This window comes from Gossypium hirsutum, chromosome D03 (assembly GCF_007990345.1).
Source record: "Gossypium hirsutum isolate 1008001.06 chromosome D03, Gossypium_hirsutum_v2.1, whole genome shotgun sequence".
Lineage (NCBI taxonomy): Eukaryota > Viridiplantae > Streptophyta > Magnoliopsida > Malvales > Malvaceae > Gossypium > Gossypium hirsutum.
In genome coordinates this window covers 21,350,716-21,377,132 of record NC_053439.1, presented here as the reverse complement: position 1 = coordinate 21,377,132, position 26,417 = coordinate 21,350,716, and the positions used below count along the sequence as shown (strand labels likewise).

The 26,417-nt window shown below is 34.5% G+C and overlaps 1 protein-coding gene and 1 non-coding gene across 7 annotated transcripts; one reads left to right on the top strand and one right to left on the bottom strand.

Moving 5' to 3' along the window:
* The first annotated feature begins 727 nt into the window (after window positions 1-727).
* Window positions 728-834, top strand: LOC121215702 (small nucleolar RNA R71). Its single transcript, XR_005911678.1, has one exon. It is a non-coding gene; the product is annotated as a small nucleolar RNA R71 (small nucleolar RNA).
* Window positions 835-11,424: 10,590 nt separating this feature from the next.
* LOC107949539 (HIV Tat-specific factor 1) lies at window positions 11,425-25,124 on the bottom strand. Of its 6 annotated transcripts, none has more exons than XM_016884220.2 (16): window positions 24,891-25,124; window positions 24,688-24,785; window positions 24,323-24,421; window positions 23,845-23,979; window positions 23,696-23,749; window positions 23,380-23,618; window positions 20,430-20,639; window positions 19,968-20,060; window positions 19,838-19,876; window positions 18,618-18,707; window positions 18,429-18,531; window positions 18,161-18,241; window positions 17,478-17,554; window positions 17,175-17,255; window positions 12,123-12,214; window positions 11,425-11,661 (listed from the first exon to the last, which is right to left on the bottom strand). In XM_016884220.2, exons 2-16 carry the CDS (start codon window positions 24,728-24,730, stop codon window positions 11,538-11,540), a joined length of 1,560 nt encoding a protein of 519 aa, XP_016739709.2. In that variant the 5' UTR covers window positions 24,731-24,785; window positions 24,891-25,124; the 3' UTR covers window positions 11,425-11,537. The 6 variants fall into 6 exon arrangements, with proteins under 6 accessions (XP_016739709.2, XP_016739708.2, XP_016739710.2 ...); XM_016884219.2 differs by having other exon boundaries at window positions 24,688-24,733; XM_016884221.2 differs by having other exon boundaries at window positions 24,323-24,397; window positions 24,688-24,733.
* Between the last annotated feature and the right edge of the window lie 1,293 nt (window positions 25,125-26,417).

Below are 26,417 nucleotides of genomic sequence, written 5' to 3'. Positions count from 1 at the left end.
TCACTCGATAGTAGCCCTTGCAGTCTTGAGCTTAATGCTTTGGAAATTTTCTCCACTTGATTTTCTAAAGGTCTTAAAGATGTAGCTTGACTTTGAATGATAGCATCATTCTTGGTCATGTATTCCTTCAATAGAGCTGCCATAGATAAAGAACTCAAAGCTGAATTTTGCTGAGAATTTTGCCATGGCATGGGTTGATTGTATCCATGCGGTGCACTCACAACATTCTGTCGAATAGCATTGCTGGAATTTCCCACCCCTTAATTACTCCAACTAAAATTGGGGTGTTGTTTCCCCCCAGATTATATGTGTTGGAATATGGGTTGTTGTTGTTGCGATTAAATTTACCATATAATAAACTAAGGCTGGTTTCAATGTGCATTCATCAAAAACATGATCTTCTCCACAATAAACACATCCTAACTCAGCTACTTTCATTTCCTACATTGCAGCTGATCTTTTCATTATTTTAATCATATTCATTAAAGATGACACCTAAGTTGTTAGGGAAGTAATCGCATCAAGTTCCATTGCTCCAGCAACCCTTTTGCCAGTCCCTACTATTGTAGTGGGGTATTGATAATCATTGTTTGCTATCCTCTCCAGAATTTCATAAGCCTTATTACATGATTTATCAAGCAAAGTCTCATTGGCAGATGCATCAACCACCATCATTGTAGGTGCATTCAATCCATTGTAAAACATTTCCATTTGCATCCAATGTTGGAAACCATGCATTGGGCATTTTCTAATTAACTCTTTAAATCGCTCTCATGCTTCATATAATGTTTCATCCTCAGATTGCCGAAAGGACGTAATAACGTTCCTCAATTTGGCATTCATGTTTGGAAGATTATATTTTAGCAGAAACCTTTGTAAAAGTTCATTCCATGATGTCAACGTACCTGAGGGCAATGCATTTAACCATGTTTTGGCACGATCTTGCAATGAACAAGGGAATAACTTCAGTCTTGGGGCATCTTTAGGAACACCCTGCTGCCTGAATGAATCGTAGACTTCCAAAAAGAGTTTTAAGTGCAACCGTAGATCTTCAGTAGACAATCCGCTGAACTACCCTACAGTTTGTAACATTTGAAAAATTCACCCAAATAATTCCAACCCAATGAGATTTAGCTCATGGATTAGACATTTAAATCCAAAACAAAACCATTCAACATCACCATTCAAGTTTATGAATCACAAAGTTCAAATCAGAAAATAAAGCCAAAACTGTAGGAAGCTTTCGCTACTCCAGCTTTCACTTTAATAGTTAGATTTGATGCAAAACCCAGGGTATATTTCTCTTCCCCTCCCTTGCGTCTACGATTTTTGCTCTGTAAGCTTCTACCCTTTCCTCTCTTTTCTTTAAAATTTTTCGTGAGAATTTGATGCAGAGAAAAATTGCTCTCCAATTCTTCTCTCCTTAGAATCCTCGTCTCCAATTCCTCTCTCCCAAAATCCTCATCTCTAATTCCTCTCTCTGTAAATTTCTCATCTCCTTGCGTCTTTTCCCTTTCCTACTTTATACGATAAGTCCCTCCCTCTTAACATACACCTTTTGCTTCCTCTTTTTCAGGGTGGTTTATTTGGTTCAGTACAACTAGCTGAGAGTGATGTGGGCTGAGTGCTATGTCATCTACCTAGAATTTCCATGGCATTCTTGTTGGCAATGTAACCAACATTTTTCCATGAAAATATTTCCCTTCCTTCATCTTCTTTCTCTTTTCTCTCTTTTCTTCTTCATCTTGCACCTACTGTCAACAATAACCAGCACATTTCTTCCTCAGTAACAAATAATAGCATTTATAGCCCAATCCAAAACTTTGTTACGCAATGTTCTAAAAATATCCTAAAATGCAAACATAGTTAATTAATTACAAACAATTAATTCAATCTAAAGGCCTAAACTATAAATTTTTTCAATAGTTATCATTAGGTGTATAATCAGGGACCTAAATATTGTTTATCCTAGCGAATTCTTAGAAAATTGCCCTCGATTCTTACATCCACTATATCATCCAATCTAGCTTTGGATGACTACTTTCACCAACTTCTTGTTGAGCTTGTGTCAACCTCTAGGATGAAGCTGGTGTAGTCATCACTTCTTGTTGTCGCTTGTTCCAATCTTTTACTTCTTTGGCTCTCAACTTAATGTATTGTTGGAACAAGGTGTCCTCAATGATACTTTTTGAAGGTTTTAACGGTTGTTTAGTGGATGTCTTAGGTACACCTCATTTTTTCATAAAGTCATCACTAGATGGGGAAAGAAAACGCCTACCTTCTAGCCACTAATGCATCTCTTCATGTTATGGTGGATCCGTTTACCGATTTCTCCTGCCTTTTCTGTAAGATTGCATATAATAAAATTGCTCAAAAAGCATTAATGTTAGAAACATTCAAAGAAGGTACTATTCTCATGCGCACAAACTGAATCCACATTTTAGCCTTTGGAAACATAATGGCTTGATGAAAGGACACAAGAACATTGGTACCTGAGCGATATTTCCATTCACCCCTACCTTCAATCAAAAAGTTTATAATGTTATCCATATCTATGTCTCGAAAATATTCCAAATCAGTTTCATCAATAAAATCTTTTTCATAGTATGGAGCATTATAAAAGTCATAAATAATTTGAGGGGTTACTCGCACTTCTTTTCCTTGCACAGGTACTATGTCCCACATATGACATTCAATATTTCTAGGCTCTTGGTCCCATAAGGATGCATAAAACTCTTGAACAATAGAGACCACAACATTATCTTTTAGGTTCATCCAAAAACGTTCCCACCTAATATCTTACTAAAGGCCATATTTCCTTACAGAAAATCATCAATGGATCAAATCCCCTTTCTTAGATAAAGGTTTTTCCTTGTACTTTAGTAAAATATTTTCCAATATCTGAGTTTGCAAAATTAGAGGGGTTTGAAACCATCGATGGTTCACGTTCACTGGTTCGTCTAACTTTTCTCGGAGGAATGATTAAACTAAGAACCAAATCAATTTATTAAGCAATATTCAATAAAATAGTAACAAGTTTGAGTTAGGAACCCTTAACCTCGAAGAATTTTTTTGAAGTCCTTATCGTACACATTTGTTTATCATTCCTATGATTTCTCCCCTCGTTTGCCACATCTAAAGATTTTGAATGATGAAGGATTTTACACTAATTGCAAGAAGAGAGTGAGAATTGGAATTTTTGGGTTCAAAAGGTTTTAAAAAAATCAAGAGGATTAAGGAGTAAAAGGGTGTTAAATATGTTTATGAGGTATATTAGGGTTATAAAATAAGTTTTTTCAATGGTACAAATTGTGTAAAAATAAATGTTTAGTCGCTGGGTTGCGCAATTGGGTCGGGTCAACCCTGTAGAAAATTGTAGCAATGTCGCAACACAGGGGTTCCATGTTGCGACACACCTGGTAGCTTACCATTGTCACGACACAAGGTTTAGTGTCGTGACACATCTTTCAACTTGGAAATTTGGGGAGACTGTCATCCATTTCACAACATGGGAGTGTGGTGTTGCGACGTTGAGTTGGTTTCTTTAGTTCTTGTATTCTACACAAAGTGTCGTGACACGAGGTTACCGTGTTGTGACACCGACTCTGTGTTAACCCAAATTTCCATCTTTGAGGATGTCTCAGTCTTCAATGAACATCTATCAAATAAAATTTAACATCTAAACTTTACGGTTAGTTAAATATACAATAATTTACAACAATTAGGCAATTCAAATATTTTTTACCAATTAAGAATCGATACCCCCTACCTTGTATTAATGACTTATTCGATCAACTGAAAGGAGCTTTATTCTTTTCTAAGATCGATTTGAGATCGAGTTACTATCAGTTGAAAGTGAAAGATAGTGACATACCAAAAATGGCGCTCTGTACGTATTACAGACATTATGAATTCCTGGTAATGCCTTTCTATTTGAAAAATGCTCTGGCAGCATCAAGGGTCTCATGAATCGTATTTTTCAACCCTATCTGGATCAATTTGTGGTAGTTTTTACCGACCACATTCTGATATATTTGAAATCTGAAGCTAAGCACGAACAGCATCTTCGGATCATTTTGCAAATGTTTTGAGAAAAGAAATTGTACAAAAAGCTTAGCAAATGTGAATTCTAGTTACCTGAGGTTGTGTTTCTTGCACATGTTATTTCAGTTAATGGGATTAGAGTTTATCCGAAAAAGATCGAGGCCATTGTGCAATGGAAAGCACCGAGAAATGTGTCAAAATTCTACAATTTTCTTGGATTGGTCAGTTTCTACAGAAGGTTTCTTAGTGGGTTTTCAAAAGTAGACATGCTTATGACAGTTTTTTCAAAAGAATGTTTAGTTCGTTTGGAGCAATCAATGCTAGGAGAGTTTCAAGAAATTGAAATAGATGTTAGCTGAAGCGCCAGTTCTAACCTTGCCTGAATTGGGCAATGTTGCAAAAATGTTTGGAATGATTTATTTGACATTTGTTTTTAGGTGTTGTAAATTAGTACCATATGAACCTTATGAAAACGAAAAGCACATCGTAATGTCTAACGACCCAAAAGTCAATGTTGGTGTGGTTTTGGAACCCCAATTTCGTAAACTGGACTCATAAATATTTACGAATTTATTTTAGAAGTGATTTGAATTTCGGAAGGGTAATTTTAGCGAATTAGTGCTTAATTAAGGTACATGGACTAAATCAAAAATGTCAAAAGTTTGATTTTTATATGTTTTCATTATTTGTAAAAGGAATAAAAGCTAATATGGTAATTATACCACTTTACAAATACAATCGATGGTATATGAGGTTTAAGTGTTTAAATTGTAATAAAATTTAAATAAAATGAATAAAAAAATCAATTCAACAATTATAATAATAACAGAGAGTGGAAAACCAAAGCATTTTATTTTCATCTTTTTGTTAAAGAAGCCAAAACAAAAATGAGAGAAGAGAAGACGCACAGTTTAGGGATTTTTGTTTTTCAAGTTCAATTTGGTTAGTTCAATTTAGTCCTTTTCTTGTAATTTTTATGTTTTTGGAATCCTAATAGTTCAAACTTGTTGACCCATGTAACATTTTTTAGTATTGTTAAAGTTTGAGTATGTTACCATTGTTGAATAGTTGAGGTTTAGGGACTAATTTGATAGATTTTAAGTTTAGTATTGAAAAAGGACTAAATTGTAAAGTCAATTGATGATTTGTGCAATAGGGACTAAAATGCAAAAATTATGAAATCTGTTGTACAATTAAAAAATAGGAACTCCTATAGGGACTCTAGTGTATTTGGAATTAAATTAGAAGGCTAAATGTGAAAGTTATGTCAATCTCGGTTTTAGGGACTAAATTGAATAATATGAAAAAGTTGTATAATTTTGCAATTGAATGCAAATTTGGTTGTGTATTGATAATTTATTATATTTGTTTTAATCTGTAGCTAACATCGACCTAGATTCCTCAAAAAAGAAAAGGAAAAGACAAAGTCGTCGACGAGTAGCTCAGAGTTTACTATTTGTTTTTCTATACCATGAACTAACTTGTAGTTGTTACATTTTGATTTGATTATCCATGGTAAGAATGTAAGATGAGGCTCCTTGTTTAATTGAGATTATTTGAATTTATTTTAATTGGTTGATGACTATAATCACTAAATTGATTATATGTGAAAAACATGTGTATGTTTATATAAATATGGAATTGAATACAAAATGAGATATTCGATGTTGTCATATGTTTGAATAAAAGAATTCATGATAAAAATTTATTTCAATTGAGATCTTAAATGATAATGAAATATGAACTGAATACCCTATTAATTGAAAAAGTTTAGGGTTACTTCGACTACGAGTCGATGAGGCACTGGGTGCCCATTTGCTTTGGTTTAACCAATGGGCCACTATGTGTCAAATTTATTCATAGCGTTGGGTACAATTATTTGCTTCGGATTTATCCGATGAGGCACTGGGTGGCAAACTAGTGTGTTGGTTGGATCCGTGTATCCGTCCGAGTCCAAGTCGTGTTAATAGGAGAATAAATGGTAAAAATGAAATCTTTGATATTGAAAAGGGAAATAATGAGAATGAAAGTAAAATGTGAAATGGAACATAATGAAATTATGGAATGAATTATGAGCATAAATTGATTATGTTCAATGAAATCATGAAATTTTAAAGTGAAATGGATGATGCCATTATATGATTTGAGTTACCAAATGATATATGTAATCTAATTGTTAAGTTCTATTATTGAGAAAATGTGTTAGATATGAAATAATAAATGTATGTGACAGAATAATTGAATTGATATATTACATGTTACCATATGTTTTTAACTTATGCATCTTTATAATATATGTTATGCCTTGATGTTCGGATTATAGAAATATCACTGAGTGTACACAGTGTACAGTTTTATTTTTCGTGCGCATGTTAGGTCATTAACATTTCGATCATCAATCCAGCATCCAACGACATTCTCGAACTCAAGTGTTGGTGAATTATTCATTTTGGGTTTTGGCATATACCTATGAATGATTTTATACCTACAATGATCATTTTTGCGTTTTGTAGGCATTTTTTAAGGTTATGTATATATATGTGTATAAATAATATGGTAAAGGTCATGTCGTTGATGCCTTGTTAGCTTACTTAGTTTTCATGTTTAATGCCCAAATGGATGAGATAATATCATGATATGCATTTTGTTTTGATTGATGATTGGATGTGGAATGATGGATGTTATAAATTTAGGTTATGTTTAGGAGATGTTTTTTTAAGTTAATGCTTAACATGGGAGATTGATTGAATGGTTAATTTGTGCTTGAGAAGTTGAAGGTGAATATGTCATTTAGTGATTATTTAATTAGTATGTTCTTTTGGTTGTGCTTGGCATAATGGAAATGGTTGAGGTGCCTTAAAGGCATATTGGTATAGTTGGATATATATTCATTTGGTTAGCTTTAAATTGTGAATTGAGGTGTCACTTTTGGCATATTGGTTAGGCACATAGGATGGTGAATTTAAATGATGGTTTTAGCTTGTTTTGATTTGTTTTTGAAGTGGATTAAGATGGTTTAAAATGGATGACTTGTAGCCTAAGTGAATTATGCTTGAAATCTTGTTTTGAAAGGTAACTGCAGGTTCACACGGCCTGAGACACGGCCATGTGCCATACATGGGATCATGACACGGCTGTGAGGCCTGTAAAAATTAGGTATTTTGGTGCACACGGTAATAATTAGTTGCACGGTTTAGGGACAAGGACGTGTGGCCTATCTCACATGGGCTGAGCTCTAGCACACGGTTAGTGACACAATTGTGTGATTCATTACACACGGGTTTAGCTTTTGCACACGGCCAGAGGACATACCTGTGTGACCCATGTATGCAGATTTTTCCTACCATTTTTAATTTGTTTCAGTTTGATCCCTATTAATTATCTACTTAGTTTACTCCTTCCTTAAGCTCGATATTAAATCGAAATTGATTGAAATACATGTTAATTTGATTGTTCATGAATGTTATGATAATTAATTGAGATTTAAGTTATAATTTGTTTGAAAATGGTTTGTAATTGTTTGTAACATTTTATTACTCGGGTTCAGCCGCAAGACAGGGTAAAGGGTGTTACATAAAGTCGGACTCTTAACATCGCAATGCGAAATGGAAAGTGAGTGATGTCACGACCCAGAACCTCCGATATCACGACGTCAACCTGATAGTTTTCAAAATTTGTAAGTTGGTCCTAAATCAACCTCATGTTATCAAAAGAGCTTTTATAATCAACCAAAATCTAAGTGAAAATGGCCTAAAAATATAGATATGATGAGTATTCATTAGAAAGCATCAAATGTTGGGGGCAAAAAAGTTCTTAGACCATAACAGCAAGAGGAGTGGTTCTCAATAGCGAAGTTATACCAGTAAGTGAAGACAAAATGTCTGTTGGAAAAAATACTGTTTAAAAACGGTATTTTGGCACAGTGAAAAATTAAAATTTTAAAAATCGACCTGGTTTGTGATATTTATAGCAATAAACCTTAGATTAAAATCGTACATGTGTTTTGGGATAAGAAGATCCTTGATGTTTTTTTCGGCTTTCAACCAAACGATCTTCTTCTCTATTCCCGTACCATGAACTGCTTTGAGTGTAGGCTCAAACCAATTGAATCAAAACACAAAACTAGAAAAAAAAATTTCTTTATGGGGTGAAAACAAAATTCTCTTTACTTTAACAGAAATCAGCATAATTTTTATTCCAAAAAATATATATTTAATAGTTGAGAATAAATTTTCTCCATTTTTTGGTAGAGCAATAATCTCTCAATGTTATTTTAATAGTTTTACTGGTGTCATCTATTTATAGGAAGAGAAAGTAGAACCCTTGTTGAATTATAGAAGTTTATTTCATCTAAAAAACAACTTCCTACTTAAAGTAAGATTAGGGTGGATCACATCCCCTAGAATTCCTACTAGGGTTGTCTCCCCTTCATATTCCATGAGGGGATTTTGGGTCTCTCTCACATCAGGTCCAATTACGAGTATTTGCTGGACTTTTCGACCCAGCACCTGATTCCGTTTTTCTATTTCCCAAAATAAACTTCAATATTTTATATTAAATAATTTTCTCATCCCAATTTTACCCTTGATAAATTATGATAATTTTACCCTTGGTAAATTTTTAGAGAAAATAAGTTTAATATTTCACCACTAAACATGTTCAATATAAATGAATGGTTTATTTTCATTTCCAGGCTTTAAAACAACTCAAAAACATAAACTCATTCTTTTGATTATTTCTGAGTAATCCATGTACATTTGCAAATGTATCTCATTCTTTCAATCATTTCTGAGTAATCCATGTACATTTGCAAATGTATCATTTCTCATCTCCATTTCCATTTGCATTAGCATTTCCATTTCCATTTTGAGAAACCTACATTCATTTCCAAATGATTTGATTTTTCCATTTCAGAGAAAACCATATTTATTCTTGAATGTTTCTCATTTCTCTATTTCTATTCATTCCGTTCATTTCTATTCAAATACGCAATTCATTTTCAGTTTCAACGAGCTAGCAGAGGGACCAATTGACATATGTAATTAAGGCTCAAATGATTTATAATTAAGTTCCAAATTTTTTCCTACTAATTATAAACTCATTTAGTCACGAAGTCATTCCACTATAGTATCTTGACTGAGCTCTCCCTAATGACATACCATTACAAAAGCAACTACTTAGTGATCATCCAATGACCTTGTCATAAGTGTGTTACCCTCATAGGATATCCTTGATCTCTTTGGGATAGTATATGTTCTCCCAATATTATCATATTTTATCTTATGGTACTCATTACATCTTTCTTCAAGAAAAGTCAATTGCTATCAAATAGTAATCAAGTCATTCATCACAAAAACAAATGACCTATAGCCACGTTTACTTTTCATCAACCATGTAATGCCAGTGAGAGGATATCATTTACCCACGTCTCGGGCTATGAATTTCACTATTATGAATTACGCTACATACTATAGAAGTCGTACACCCAACGCACCAGCTTTCGGTTCTTTATCTGTTCGAACTCAGGCTTTTACTTACATGAAAGTGTACGAGTCACACATACATAGTCCGTCATCCACTCAGGATTTAGGTATGTCACACTATGAACGTCCCAAGTGAATAAATCCATAAATGGATTTAGGATCTATTCTGCTTGGATCTTGTCCGATGTACTGTCAGTCCAGTCAGTCACATCTATGTATCTATCTTTTGAGAATCATCCGCTCTAATGCCTAAGACAAAGCATCTCCCCAAATAGACTTGATAGATGACATATTAGTCTTTCAATTGGTTTGCTCATTTCCAATTAGACTAAGTACATATTTAGGTTTGTCTACTAATACAAGTTGTCTTTCTGTATTACAATCCGACCATGTAAGACCGCTTAATATTAGTTAAACATTAGACAACCAGTGAGCAACATTTGCTTTCATTTTGCTTTGCGTGCAAAAGCAATGTTAGGATAATGTACAAATTATTATTGTAATTCATGAATAATTTTATTAACTAATCTATTCGAAAAATTACAAGTGTACTTAGATGAAAATACTACACTTAGGGCATTAGATCCAACAATGTCCTCAAAGGGGGATCTTTTGATGTTGGCAACATTAAGGATGATCTCGAAAAAGATGTTGAGGTTGTAAGTGAACTTTGAGATGGTCATGAAGGATATCTTAGTGTGGCTAAGCTCGCATGGGATGGTCGCAACGTGGCCAAGGTCTTTCCAGTGTAATGGACCAACTAAGATAGTCAATGGACCAACTAAGATAGTCTCAGAGTATGAGAGCTTTTGGGATGTCTGCTAGAGAGAAACAAGGTTAGTGGGCACAAAAAGGCTTCCCTCAAAGGCGCACTCCAATACTTAGGTTAGTAAGAGGACAAAACATGATAGGAAATTGAAAACTTTGGAGTAAAAAGGGTAAGATGATTTGTTTGACCTTGAATGGTGGTATGATCTTTTATTTTATAACTAATGGTAAAGAAATTTGGTACCAGGTGTTAGCTTGCTATTAGGTTGGCATGGAAGTACCTTTCAGCAACAATTTTATAATTAAACTGGTGGTCATACCAGTTAAACTACCGGTTCAACCTATTTACATGTTAAAAAATTCTAGAAAAAAAACAGCACAAAGGAAAATAACAAAGGAAAGGATCATTTCAATAAAAAAAACTAAAATTTTAAAGATAGTTAAAGTTCTCCGCTTCTTTCTTTTGATATTAAAATAATATTTCCCTTTGAATGTTTTAATCGATCACATCTTTTCATAATATCAATAAATAATATATTTCTTTAACCAACAAAGAAATTAATTTTACTTTTGTCTTTTAAATTATTTTTATTTTCCCTTTCAAAACATTTCCTTGAGACCTTTTAGAATCTTAGTTACCGTCTTACTAAAAGAAAGTTTTGCACTTTTTTTTGTTCTAAAAGAATGGAGTTGCTTTCTATATATATTTTTAGTTCATCCTCTTCACCAAATCTCCTCTTTTATTTCTTCTGTTTTGGTAGATCCTCTTCTTTTTCTTTGATTCACCATTTTCTTGGCCTTCTTTTATTATTTATTATTTAAAATATTTTTTAAGCGTCAATATTTTTTGCCAAAAAACCTAACAAATTTCAAATTTTCTTCTTGCAAAACGTTTTTCTCTAAGAAACTAAACATCTCTCAAAGCTCTTTTTTTAGGTACATATTAACAATGGGATTTACCATACGTAGGAATGTAATAACTACCGTGTTAGAGTTCATGTCTTAAAAAGGGCGAGTGAAAATGACGTAGGTGAATCCTCCTCCTGTTCATCACCCTAGGCTTCGTCTGGAACACTGAAAAAGTGGCCAAAGGAACTCAACGATGAAACTCAACGATGGATATGGAATCTGAATCTAAATACTCTAAATTTTCTTTTGATACAAAGGCAGAGCTACTAGTTGCACAAAACAAAAAGTCTGATCAAGTTTCAAGCATCCTCAAGTTCAGTACGATGACTCAACTCACTCGGCTTCAAGTTCTGCCCCAAATTGTTCCAGTCGAGCAGCATCCTCATCCAGATCCCGCACCAAAGCATGATTAACCACTCCATCATCTTCATTTGCATGGATCTGTCTCCCGCCGAACCTAAATCAAACCCAGAAACATCATGAACATCGGAAATGAGATAATAACAAAGAACCCATTATAGAAATTCAAAATCACATCCGCACCCTAATCCATGAAGCTACTTTTACCAGAAATACTATGAGAACCAGAAAACCAAGTGTGTAATACTACAGTCACAGAAAACTAGTATTGGTTCTAACAAGAAAGCAAGTTGTTCCTTTTTAAGGAAAACATCTACTGAAGAAAGGAACTAGCATAGAGAACCAAAGTAAAACTTGAGTTAATAGTGGTGACCAATACACTAAACAGTAAAACTTTCTTCTTTACTTCAAATTTAACGGTCAGTTACCCCTTCTGTTGTTTTTACCCCTCTTTTAGTTTCTTGATGGTTTTCTCTTTTAGTTCTCTGATAGAATGAATTGCCATGCCCTAACAGCTGTTTTCAAAACAAAAGGAAAACATTACAAGATAAAATTTACCATCGTCCATTCATCAACTCTATGCACTTCTGAGCGTCCTTCCTGTCCTTATATTTGACCAAAACAACACCTTGGGGATTGTTAGAACAAACCTGCAGACAAAAGAAACCAAAAAAATGAAAAGAGAGAACATGTAACTAAATATGGAACAATCACTCCGCATGGTTGAGCTAATCATTTAGAAGAATCTAGGCAGGTAGTTCAACAGAGAAGACGAGATAGATGGACAGAGATTGTGAGACAGATAGAACTCTGCAGGTCATGATTTAATACACAGTAAAAGGAAAAGCGATTACAAACTGGGAGAAGTTACCTATAGGATTGCACAAAAGTTAATCAGCTTGTAGAATAGAGAAAAACCTAGGGGCCTCAACCTTGTTAAGTACACAGATGGAAGTGCAGGAGATGGAACTTTTTGCTTTTCTGAGGGATGTAATTTAAGGTCAAGAATGTCACCAGAAGATGCTATGCTGTCTCCGCAGCAAACAGCATATGAGCAATGTGATAAGCATTCCTACAAGTAGCGTGATGGCTTCAAGGAAACTACTTTTTTTAACTGATTTCCAGTCCCTTTTGACACTATCTCTAGTTAACTTTACACGGAGGTAGGATTTTGATCCCATTTTTAGTTGGTCTTTTGTAGGGATCACAACAAAATTTTTTTTTTTCTATTCAGCCTTGTCAAATATGCAATGAAAGTTAAATTTAACACGTAAAAGAGAAAAACATCAGTAGTTGCGAAGCTTTTGGTCAAGCCAAGCAAGGAAAAGAATGTCAGGGAGTTAATCAGAAACTGGAATTTTCTAAACAATTTCAGTATGAGATAGCCCTCTCCTCAAACAAGCTTGTGAAGTAGGGGCTAATGTGTAGGAATATTCTGTAAATATTTTAGGAATATTTTGTAGATAGTTTTTTTTATTAAAATCCCTTATTTTAAGGGATCATATCTCCTATTTAGTATCTTTCCTAACTTAGAGTTTCCTAAAGTAGTGTCATAGGTTGTATATAAAAACTCTGATTTATGTTCTATTTAGTATCAAATACTCTGATTTCTACATGGTATCAGCTTAGGTTACGATTTCTTTTTCAACCTAGATCATGTCCGAAACTCCTTCTCCTACTTCGGAGATTACTTCAAATCCAGAAAATTTTTTTGGTTCCGATGCTCCATCAGATTCGTCTGGTCTGACTATCACCTGCCATCGATTGAATGGCAACAATTTTCTTGAAGGGTCTTGTGAAGGTAATCTGGTCATAAAAGATCCAGAAGGTAACCTTTCTTCTACTGCATTTTTCTCCTCCCAGTTGACTCCTAATTGGATCCTCGATTCTGGTGCTACGGATCATATGACTGGTAACAAGGCATTGTTTCACAATTTTTTCCATACCTTTGGTAAAGCTGTCAAAACGGCTGATGGTACCTTGTGCAAAATAGAGGGACATGGCACTGTTATTCTCAATGAACAGATTGCACTTAAAAATGTTCTCTTTGTACCAAATCTGGCGTGCAATCTCATCTCTGTTAGTAAATTGTCCACAGACTTGCACTGCTCTGTAATTTTTAATGATCGTGATTGTACTTTGCAGGCACTGAACTCGAAGAAGATGATTGGTAAGGCCAGCTTGCATAATGGTCTCTACATCCTCCCTACCTCTCCTAAAATCGAGATCTCCAAGTCATTTACCGCTTTAGGAAAAGTTGATACTGTTATGTTATGGCACTTTCGTTTAGGCCATCCTAGTTTCCAATACCTTGCAAAATTGTTTCCTGCTCTATTCATTAATAAAAGGCCTAATTCTTTTTCTTGCAAAGTTTGCTCTCTTGCCAAACATACTAAATCATCTTATTTTCCTTCTACATACAAGCCTTCTTACCCTTTTGCTTTGATCCATAGTGATATTTGGGGCCCTTCTCGGGTGAAGAATACTGATAATTGTAAGTGGTTTATCACTTTTATTGATGATCACAGTAGGATAACTTGGACTTATTTGCTGAAAGATAAATCTGAAACTGCTAGTGTTTTTGTGCAATTTTATAACATGGTTCTCACTCAATTTGGGTCTAAAATTCAGCTCTTTAAATCTGATAATGGCAGTGAATTTTTTGCTAGGTTTTTAGGTGATTTTTTTAAGGAAAAGGGCATAGTTCAGATTAGTTCTTGTGTTGGAACCCCACAGCAAAACGGCGTTGCCGAAAGAAAAAATAGGCACCTTCTTGAAGTTACTCGTTCTCTTCTATTTACCACTAATGTTCCTAAATATTTGTGGGGGGAAGCCTTATTAACTGCCACATATTTAATCAACCGGATGCCTAGTAAGGTTTTAAAATTTCAAACGCCTCAATCTATATTTTTGCAGCACTTTCCTCATTTTAAGCCTATCTCCTCCATTCTGCCACTTAAAATTTTTGGCTGCACTGTTTTTATCCAAAATATTGCTCCTAATAAGTCCAAGTTAGATCCTAAGTCTTTAAAATGTGTATTGGTTGGGTATTCTTCACTTAAGAAGGGTTATAAATGCTATCATCCTCCTTCTAAACGATTTTTCACCACTATGGATATAACATTTTATGAGCAGGATTCCTATTTCACTCAGGCTGAAATTCAGGGGGAAACATGGAGTGATTTTCAGCCACAACAGGTATCTCCTTCTAATCTTCATTCTCAACCTTCAGAATTGCCATCTTGTTCGCCATTACCTGCAGATCTGTCACCTGTGAATGCTCCCATTGATTCTCCTGTAGTACCTATGACTAATTCACCTACACCCACTTTAAACACTCTTCCTGAAAATACACCTACTCAAATTGACAGTTTTCAAAAAACACCATCACCCAAACAGCTTCGTGTCTACACAAGAAAAAGAAGACATATCCCTGAGACTGTTTTGCAATCTGATTCTTGCCGAGAATTGGATTTGGGTCCAGCTGCCGAAATGGAAGAAGAAATCAGTAAGTCCACTACTCTAGATGACTTTCCTATTGCTATTAGAAAAGGGGTTAGACAGTGCACCAAGCATCCTATTGAAAAATTTACTGGTTATAATTCATTGATGCCGTCTTTTCAAGCATTTACAGCAACTTTGGATAAAGAACAGGTTCCCACAAGCATAGCTGAAGCTCTAAAGGATCCAAAATGGAGAAGGGCTGTTGAAGAGGAAATTTGTGCACTAGAGAAAAATGCTACTTGGACCATTACAGACCTTTCTCAAGGAAAAAAAGCTGTCGGCTGTAAATGGATCTTTGCTGTAAAGTATAACTCCAATGGCAGTATCCAACGATACAAAGCTAGACTAGTGGCCAGAGGTTTCACGCAAACATATGGGATAGACTTCACAGAAACTTTTGCACCTGTGGCAAAGCTTAACACTATTCGAGTACTCCTAAGTTTGGCTGTAAATTGCGATTGGAAATTACACCAACTTGATGTAAAAAACGCATTTCTTAATGGCAAGCTTGAGGAAGAAGTCTATATGCAATTGCCACCTGGCTCAAAGTCTATTGAAGGTAGCAACAAGGTTTGCAAGCTCAACAAGTCTCTATACGGGTTAAAACAATCACCCAGAGCTTGGTTCCAGAGGTTCACTAAAGTCATTCTTCAAAATGGCTACAAGCAGTCCCTTGCCGATCATACGCTTTTCATCAAGGTAACTTCTACAAATAAGAAAGCTATCCTAATTGTGTATGTGGATGACATCATTCTTACTGGAGATGATGAGGAAGAGATTAGCAATTTGAAGAAGTTGTTAAACAGGGAATTCGAAACCAAGGACTTGGGAAAGCTAAGGTATTTCCTAGGAATGGAGGTGGCAAGATCAAAAGGACTTGTGATCAACCAGAGAAAGTATGTACTTGATTTACTCAAAGAAACTGGTTTTCTTGGCTGTAAGCCGGCTGATACACCAATGGAGGCAAACTTGAGATTCAATAAAGAAGATGAGTCCTTAGTAGACAGAGAGAAATTTCAAAGGTTAGTTGGGAAACTAATCTACTTATCCTTGACAAGGCCAGATATAGCTTTTCCCGTAAATGTGATAAGTCAACACATGACTAATCCTACTGAAGAGCATATGGCAGCAGCAAATAGAATTCTCAAGTACTTGAAGAAAACTCCAGGACACGGCTTAATGTTTAAGAAGACACAAGACAGAACTGTTAAGATTTTTACAGACTCTAGTTGGGCTGGAGATCTCACTGAAAGAAGATCCACTAGTGGGTACTGCACTTTTGTTTGGGGTAACCTTACAACTTGGAGAAGTAAGAAACAATCTGTTGTTTCAAGAAGTAGTGCTGAAGCTGAATTTAGAGCACTAGCTTTGGGGATATGCGAAGGAATTTAGCTACTTAAATTACTAAAAGAACTTGGCACAAATCAGGAGGATCACTTTGAAGTTTTGTGTGATAATCAATCTGCCATTCAGATTGCCAAGAACCCAGTTCAACATGACCGAACAAAGCATGTTGAAATTGATAGGCATTTTATTGCTGATCAAGTCAACAAAAAGACAGCCACTCTTTCTTACATTCCTTCAGAAGGACAGATTGCAGACATTCTTACCAAGGCTTTGCCAAAACCTGTGTTCAATAAATTCCTATTCAAGCTGGGATTATACAATGTATATTCTCCAGCTTGAGGGGGAGTGTAGGAATATTCTGTAAATATTTTAGGAATATTTTGTAGATATTTTTTTTATTAAAATCCCTTATTTTAAGGGATCATATCTCCTATTTAGTATCTTTCCTAACTTAGAGTTTCCTAAAGTAGTGTCATAGGTTGTATATAAAAACTCTGATTTATGTTCTATTTAGTATCAAATACTCTGATTTCTACATAATGGCTCATCTCAGGGATTACAGAAAGAAGCAAGAACTACTTATTCATATCAAACACCAGATAGCTAGTGTTAACAAACAATTCACAGTTCTCTAACAGTGCCTACATGCAGCAATTGTCAGCCACCAAACATGAGTATGGCTATTTATCATACATGCTCTAGAACAGAACACATCTATCAAAATTATCAAGATATGCTTATGGTAAAATATTATATTACCTTGACTGAGTCCAGAAGACCAAGCTTTAAGCATTCCTCTTTAACATCCTCCTCCAGCTCTGAACACAAATTTTCATCCGCCTGCAGAAATAAGGGGAAAGTCAACTGAGAATACCAGTTATGTAAATAACAGCTGTAGGGACCTGAGATTATTCATACTATTTATAATAACCTCATAAGGAGAATACTAGATAGAAATAAAATATACAAATTAGTAAGCAGAAAACAGCAAGTATTGGAACACAATCATATGCACATTTGGGAAATGTTGTCATGCATTTTTTACTATGGTTTCAAGCATACCCTCATTTCAGCAGGCGTGAACATGTTATGAAGGACAACAGTGGCTGGAATTGTCACCTTTGCATCATCACGGCCACCTGCATCATATATAGAAAAAGTAGCATTCAGGACACAAGTGTTGAACAAGGGAAAGGTGACAAGTGAAACTATTTCAAAGAAAAGGTTTCTTGGGATCAATGCCGAAAAGCAACTCAAATCCAATAGAACAGTTAGTATTGCACATCATTCAGAATCATTCCATCTCATTATCTGTGCTTATTTCTTTACCAAGATTGTCGATTCATACTAGCAGGCTGATGTTGACTACAATGTAGAGTTTCAACAAGAAAAGAACAAAACTAAAACTTTTTTAAAACAAAGAGAATCTCAGATAAGACACATTACAATGGAAAATATTCAAGCTCTAACCATCACGTGAAATAGATAGATACAACAATTGGCAAACAATAAATTAATAACACACAAAAAAAGGGAATAAGCTCTGTGAGGAATGGATAATTTGATCAGCATCTTTTTTCCTTCTAGCGTCAGGAAGATATGAAAAATATTACCAAATCAAATCCAGCCATTGTTTGCTTATAATAGAAATAAAAAGTGGGGGGGGGGACAGAATAGGAAAGTAGGAAGAACAACTTCACGATCATTTATAGTACATCACCATAATAAGCAAATTGAGAACTCACCCCAGCTCAGCATCCTCTCCTCAACTTTCTTCAGTTTCTTTTTCTTCCTGCTGTCCACTTGCTTGGCTATAAATTTATCCCCTGCATTATTGCAATAGAAGCTTATCAATACAGCAAGACTTCATAAGAGATTAAAAATAGTTCTATAACTTGACTGAATGCAGAGAAGTGTATTCAATTACTCACTGATAAGAAAAAAGAAAACTACAAAAATAATTCAAAAGGACAAAATGCCAAAGTGAAAATGTAACAGCGCCAATCATTGTACCTTTCTGCTCAAATTTAGCTTGGCTTACAGACATAGGGATCTTTCCATCAGGACGAAAAGGTGTTCCATCCAAAATTTGAACAGCTAAAGCAACAGAGGGCTCCTGGCACAGAAGCAAAAAGAACTTGAAAGTTGGAAAATTTTTAAAAATGTTGTACATCAGAAGCACAATATGAAGGAGGAAACTACCTTTAGATATGTAACAAGTGCATCCCCCTTTTTTCTTCCTGTCTCCTTGTCAACATAGATCTTCACACGAGGTCTTTTTGTTTCAGGGTCCTGTAGAATTGTTATACAGACTCATGATGTGTGCAACTGAAACTACTAGTTATCCATGGAAACAATCTCCATATTATTATTATTAGGTGAATTTTAATTAAGCCCCAGCAGTAGCTACACAAAGTTGTGGTAAACATGTAGAGGAAAAATATATTTAATTATAATTATCACACACTTGTTAGCAAGTTCGGCACACTGTACCCAAACTCAGTAACCAACATATTGGTCCCAAAGAGAGACCAAGCAATTCAAAATTACTCATTGAGATATGAATGAAAAATGCCATGAACTTCTGGTTTTCATTGAACCTTTTGCAATGGAAAATATAACGTTTGAACATCTAGTGACAGCACTAAGCAACAACACAACAGACCTCACACGCAAACACATACTTGGCGAGCACCTATCAAGCTATTCAGATGTATGGTACATAGAAAATGAGCAAAAGAGTATGAAGAAAATTTAATATAGTTGAGCCTGAAAGCTAAGATGAATAAAATAATACACCACCAAATTCAGTCTATGCTCCTCAGGGAAGGCCTGAGATTTACTATTGTTAAAGCATCCAACCTAAAAGCAATTGGTAATAGGTGGAGGGCCCAACTTTAATAAAAAGTCCATAGAAAATGCTTAACTGATATGGAATAAAACCACTTAAGACTCCCCCTTCTGTTGTTCACAGGGCATCCACATGGACAACCTCACTGACATCAACCTCACATGGGATTCAGCAAAAATAATATAACTAAACCTGGACTTTGATGCCATATTGTAGCATTGAACCTAAAACCAATTGGTAATAGGTGGAGGGCCAACTTAAAGATAAAACCACAAGAAACCGAATACTTAACCAATGTGCGATAATACCACTTAACAACGATAGTTGAAACAACATAAACTTTATATGGACAACAACACTTCCACACATGCTATCATTATTTTGCAGAACATAAAGGAAATTCAGCTACACAGCAAGATAATTTGTCATTTTTTCCCCTTCACATTTTATGTTGTTAAGAACTTCAAGTTGGGATAAATACACAAAAAGAAAATATGCTGAGCATTTTGCACAATTTAAACCATTCACAAATAAATTCAAATAAATAAAATATGCATAACAGGTGTTTTACCTCTTTGATTATTCCACACTTGGAAAAAACCTCAACCAACTGCCACATATTCCAAAATTAGAGACTAGCTAACAGAAAAGAGGAAAAGAAAGAGGAAGTACAGATATTTAGGTCCTAAAGTGATGATTACTTCTTCTGCAGTTACATCATCAGGTAGTCCAGTCACATAGACATGCGTATTTACTTTCAGTTGAAACCAAGAATCGGGAGGTTTATTAGCTTCCTGCAAAGTGGTTTAAATAATAAATATAGCAAACTTAGCTCATATTATGTGTACAAACAAATGGTATTTGAGTCCAATTAAAATAACAATACCTATACTTTATAATTCAATATCATTCTTTTTGTAGTATAATACTACTAATAGAAATGGGTCGCTTATAACTAATGGATAAAGACAATTCCACCTGGGTTCTTAGTTTTGGAAAAGAACACAAAACATTGCATGAAAAGAACATTAAAATAATAATGATACCAAAAGACTGAGGATTACAACTGTAATGCTACTTGGGAACAGCATGCAAGATAAATAATTATAACTAGGAATGATGAAAAAAACATAACAAGAATCCACCAAATTAAGAAAGGATACCTTCTTATCAACTGGTTTTTCCAACAGTTTTCTCTTGGCATTACAGTTTACTTCTGTTTGCTCACCACCTCCGTTAACATTTTCTCTAACAGAAGCATCAGCAACAGCAGCAGAAGCATCAGTAGCACTTATAGTTGGAAAAACTTCATCTTCTTCCAAGAATGTCATCTCTTCTACTCCATAGTTCCCATTTTTTGTTGACATGTCATCCTATCAGCCATTATCAGTAATCACACAATTCAAAACTAAATTTTAGGAGCCAGAAGAGACAGTATAAAGATGGAATTTCCATGAGCAATAACAAGTCTAAGAATTTAACCAATATGCAGAGTTGATTATATGCATAATAGCACTCCCTCACACCCAAATTAAGATCATATCCTTAAGAATCACTGAAAATCAAGTCTTTCTTTAATATAGTTTTCATAATGTCCTGTTTAACCTTAATCTCATCTTAAAATGGATTCCCTCCATTAATCCGATTTTCATGGGACATTTTTATGCCTCCCTTTATGCGCTCAAACAACATTAAAATGTCACTCATTTTTTCCTTAATGGATGCAACTCTTGCCTTTTCATTTGTGTACTCATTTCTAGTATTATCGCTCCTGTATCATAAAGATGAAATTGGCAACAATATGACAAATTACTGACACAGAAATGATTCCTATGCATCAGAAGCCTGTACAACTCTAAACCCATGCTGCATGGAATAGCATGAGGACATAGCAGAAAAGGTATAACCATAATGCTAATTCACCATACATTCATGAGATATAAAGCTATTGAGGGCAAAGGAATGCTACAAATCATCTAAACGAATAGCGAAGGCAGCTGAGGGAACATATAATAATGGTAACCTGAATACTACCTTAAGAGAAACAAAGTCCCTTTTTTGGCTAGCCTCTTGGCACTAGCTTTTATACAAGTAATTTATTAGAAACGCCTCAAACTACAAAGCGAAACACGATACACCCATTTCCTCTAAGTCTTATCCAAAGCATAAAAAGTATGATCATTACAGCTTGACACCTACCGAAACAAATGTTTGAATTAAGACACATGTCAACCTATGACTAAAAAAATTCAAAAAGCACCAAATAAGCATCATCATCAAAAAGGTATTATCCAGAGATGACCAAAATATCATTACAAAAAAATTTAATACCTAATAACCACAAAAGGGTTCTTAAAGGCACCATTCTTGACTGTCAGCCAACCCCTAAAGCAAACAAATTATAGGCTAAATTTTTAATTCTCTATAATTATACACTCAAATTCTTTTTGCATGTAACACTCCCAAAGTGCAAACTATTATGACAAAGTATGTCCCTTCTCAAGTGACCTGTGCTTGGTGTAAACTGTCCTGAAACTCGTATATTCACATAGCAATGGAAACACCTTAAATTTTGGATAAGAAACCATAAATCCCTTTAAACCATAAATGCCAATATCGAAATCCAAACTAATGCTTCTTTAAACCCTAATTCTGGATTAGATATCCATAAGAAAATCAGGGGGGAGAGACAGATAGAGATGGAGATAGAGATAAGATGAGGGTAGGCAGGTTCCCAATCTATTTTCCCTAGTAGCTCTAAAACCAGCAACTAGGTAATGCAGCATTACAAGTAATAAAGAAAAACCCAGAAGCAAAACTGAGTCAGTACTGCATGTCACCAATAATTGACTAAACATAATCATAGTCCTACTGAAGACGAACATAATCAACGTATGATCATTAAGAGTACCCCTATAAACCTTAACATCCCAGTCCAATTCAATTCAGCTACCAAAACTGTAATGCAAGAACATCATATTACTACTGACTTTTACAAATTAACTTAAGCTAGTTTCTCCACTAAAAAACTTCTGCAAAACATATTCTCAAGGTAGAGACTAGCAAAGTATTCTTTAAATTGTAATTACGGCTTTTGGTTAAATTTTGTTTCACAATAAAAGTAACACATTCCAATCTAAAGATGTGTATGAACAATTAAATAAATCTAAGTGAAAAATAGAATATTGCTCGAATGACTCACTAACTATTCCTGACTAGGATGCATAAGCCACCCATACATTAAACTACATATTTTACAAGGGAAAAGTACAGAAAGAGAAAAATCGTCTTTGATAAAGCATTAAATATTTCCATGATATCATTTATTTTCAGTGCTTTGCTAGCTTATTTCAGAAAGCATTTTGCCAGAATATTTTCAATAAAAAGGATTAATATAACTTTTAGTCCTTGAACTTGGCAATTAGATCTACTTTGGTACCTATACCTTTTTTGATCCACTTTGGCACCTGAACTTGGCAACTAGGTCCATTTTGATCCCTGAACTTGGCAAATGTAAAAGTTCGATGACGTGGCAATCGGAGATTATACCATGTCATCAAATATTGATGGAATTCAAGTTCAAGAACCAAAGTGGACCAAAAAATTGTAACAGTACCAAAGTGAACCTAATTGCCAAATTCAAGGACGAAAAGTTATATTGACCCCAATAAAAAAGTGATAAAAATAGAGTTAAATGCTACTTAATATATTCAATCATCCTATTTGAGGAAAGCTTTCATTAATTACATAAACCCTATGTTATTTTCCTTTTAACTACTTCTTTTCCCCTGTTTAGCTTTACTTTATCTACTTAATAATAATAATAATAATAATAATCTAAGTATTTAAAATTTAGTAGCATACCAAACATTTTTGCAAGAGTTTAGTACTTATTACTTTCAAAACTTAAGTCTATAATTTTTTTCAGTATTGAAAATTTTCATTTTGTAAAACAAAACTTTATCTAAAGGAAATAAACATGTTAAATGAAGTCTCCATGGTATATAACATTTTAGAAAATAATTAACATAGGCACAAATGATATGCCCACTAAAGAAATCCAAGCTTAACCATGTTTTCAAATCAACTTAACAAAAATGACTGAGCACCAACCTGAGGAACCCATGCTCGCAGATTTCTATCCCACTTGTACCTGGTTCCATCATCATCAGTGAATTCTTCTTCACCTTCTGGCGGTGTTAGAGGCCTATCCTGATCATCAAAACCAAAGGCATCACCAGTACTTCTAGAAACAGATCCAGTTTTCAAACGTTCTGTCTCAGCTTCTGCCTCTCTAATCTCTCTCTGCCATTTCTCAAATTCATCACTACCATCACCATCATTGGAAGGCACTGCACAGCACATTACATGGTCAGAAGCCCTCTTAAGATGGTGACTGCTTTGCAATAAAGATAATATATATATCAACCTGCATTTGAATTATCACCCTCCTTCATACTGTTCAAGAAAGCATCATCACCACCTAAGGACATTGTAAACATCAAAAGTGAAAACCACATCCGGAGATAAAGATCCTAATTACAAATCATAAAAAGAGCAACTAGAAGTTAATTTAACCTGTAGCAGAAAAATTGTTGGCCTGATGAGAAATTACAGAAACAAACTCGGGAATTGAGGACAATGGTTGCCACTGACTTCTCCCTTCAGACCATGCAAGTGTACTTTCAGTGAGGTATCCGTTTAAGAAATGCTCTGTGCAGGCGAAGCAAATAAGCAAAGCAGATGGTTCAATAGCTCATTAGACCAATTGAACATGTTACAGATGGAACAATTGTCCTGAAACCATGCTACTGATTACTGGAACTGAAATTCAAGGAGAGAGATTCACCAGTAAATTTGCAGTACTCCAAACCAAACAACTTCATAAAACTCATAAATTACTACAAACAACAATTTAAAAAAAAAGCAAAAAGAAATTGTTCTGATTTCTTTGTCTAATGCAATCTATAATACATTGATACAGAACTTAAGACAATTATTCTAAACTTTGAATGCCCATAATGATTTCAAAACATGCGTTAAGTACAAAACTTACCACGTAACTCAGAAATTGCATAAGGGCCAACGTTTTGTTGATCTTCACCAAGTATATACCAGCCTACACCAGCAACTGCGTTCAAACAATTCTCAGTGCCTGAGAGGCCACACGTATTCATATTAACAAATCGCATAAAAATACCATGATAATAAGGGTATTTTATTAATATTACTGCCTCAAACACCATTCTTAATTAAACAATAAATTAAGATGGAGGAATCATTTTCAGAGAAGAAAAAAAAATTTACTGAACAAATCGAAGAAAACATAACTGAAGTTATTTTCTTCCCTTTTCGTTTTTGGTGCGTAAATAAATGTTTTGAAACAAAATCAAAACGAAAAAAAAAAAAGAGAGAACTAACCGGACTGTGGATGGTTGTTGTCTGAGCCATCCGAAGACAACATAGTCTGTAGCAATGCAAGCAGAGGAAGAGTATGAGATGAGACAGAGTAACAGGCACTACGGTCGAAAAAATAAAATTAAATAAAGCCGAGTGACGCATAGCCAAGCCGAGCCATAACTGAAGTAGAAATCTGCAAATGAAGTTTAGGGTTTCAAAATTACCTTTATTTAATATCCGGGTCTTTGGTTGGGTTCGTCGGAAACTTGAGTGGAAGAGGGGGCTTGGGTCAGGGATCGGAGGAAGAGGAGGAGAGACGTGAGCAGAAATGAGCTGACTGGGATACGATAGGGCGAAGAGAGACGAGTCTGGAAGAGGGCGCTGTTCGGTATACGATGAAAACCCGAGTTGGCCGAAATAAATACTCTTTTCGTGTAAAATTTTTATTTTGGCTCCTCAACTATTTTTTAGTATTATTATAAGTTTATAAGTCACAACTAGAGGTGCTCATGGGCCAGGCCTAGAAAAAATTTTGGCCCGGGTCTTAGGCCCAGACTCGGCCCGGCCCGAAATATAGGCCTAAAATTTTGTCCAGGTCGGTCCGGAAAAAAATTCATAAGCCCGGGCTCGGCTCGGCCTGTTTTTTAAATAAATACCAAAAATTTATTTTAAAAATTAAAACAAAAATTAAAAAAGTATTTTTAAAATATTTTAAATTTTAAAAAAATTAAAAAAGTATTTTTAAAAAATTTTAAAAAATATTTTAAAAGTATTTTAAAAATAAAAAAATAAAAATATTTATTATATTCGGGTCGGGCCGGGCCGGGCCCAGGCCAAAAAAGTGGTGCCCGAGGCCTGGCCTGTTTTTTAATCGGGCCTCGTTTTTTTGCCCAAGCCCATATTTCGAGCCTATATTTTTACCTAAACCTTCCCATATTTCGGGCGGGCCGTCGGGCTGGGCCGCCCGGCCCATGGACACTTCTAATCACAACGAGAGATATAATAGTCCATGGGGCCAAGCAAGAATAATCAAAAATAAAAAACTGATCGAATTCGAGGTGTTTTAAAAGAAAATTTATTTTCGGGGATAAGTTAAATTTTTTAATTTCACAAAATATTGAGATAAAATTCATCAAATGATAGATAAATTTTCCATTGCAAAATTCACATCCAATTGCAGCAGCTTGAGTTACCACTTACATAAATAACTTTGTTATGAACTATTTCATGACAAAAGGGATGTTTCATTAAATATTTATAATTGTGGCATCTTACCTGACGTGAACTTTCTATATTGATATTAATTAATGGTGTAAAATTTATTTTTTAAATGTTATTTTTTATCAATTTAATTTTTATTTATTTTTAAGTTATATTTAGTCTTTAATATTTTAAAAAAGAGTTAAATTTGACCATTAATCTTTCAAAAAGAGTTGAATTACTATCTTTTTAACAAAATATTGACTAGAATGTTAGATTTTTAAACATGACAACCTGCATGGCAATTCACATATATTTTTTTTAATTTTTGAACTTCAAATTTTAAAATTTTTTTAATTTTAAAAAAAATTGATGTGGCATATAAAACAAATAGTGTCATGTCAACATAAAGTACACGTGAACTACCATGTGAGTTGTCACGCCAACATCGTTTAAAAAAATAAAGTTTTAGTCAGTATTTTATTTTAGTTAAAAAGAGAATTTTTACTCTTTGTGAAAGGTTAATAACCAAATTTAGCTAAAAAACAGAA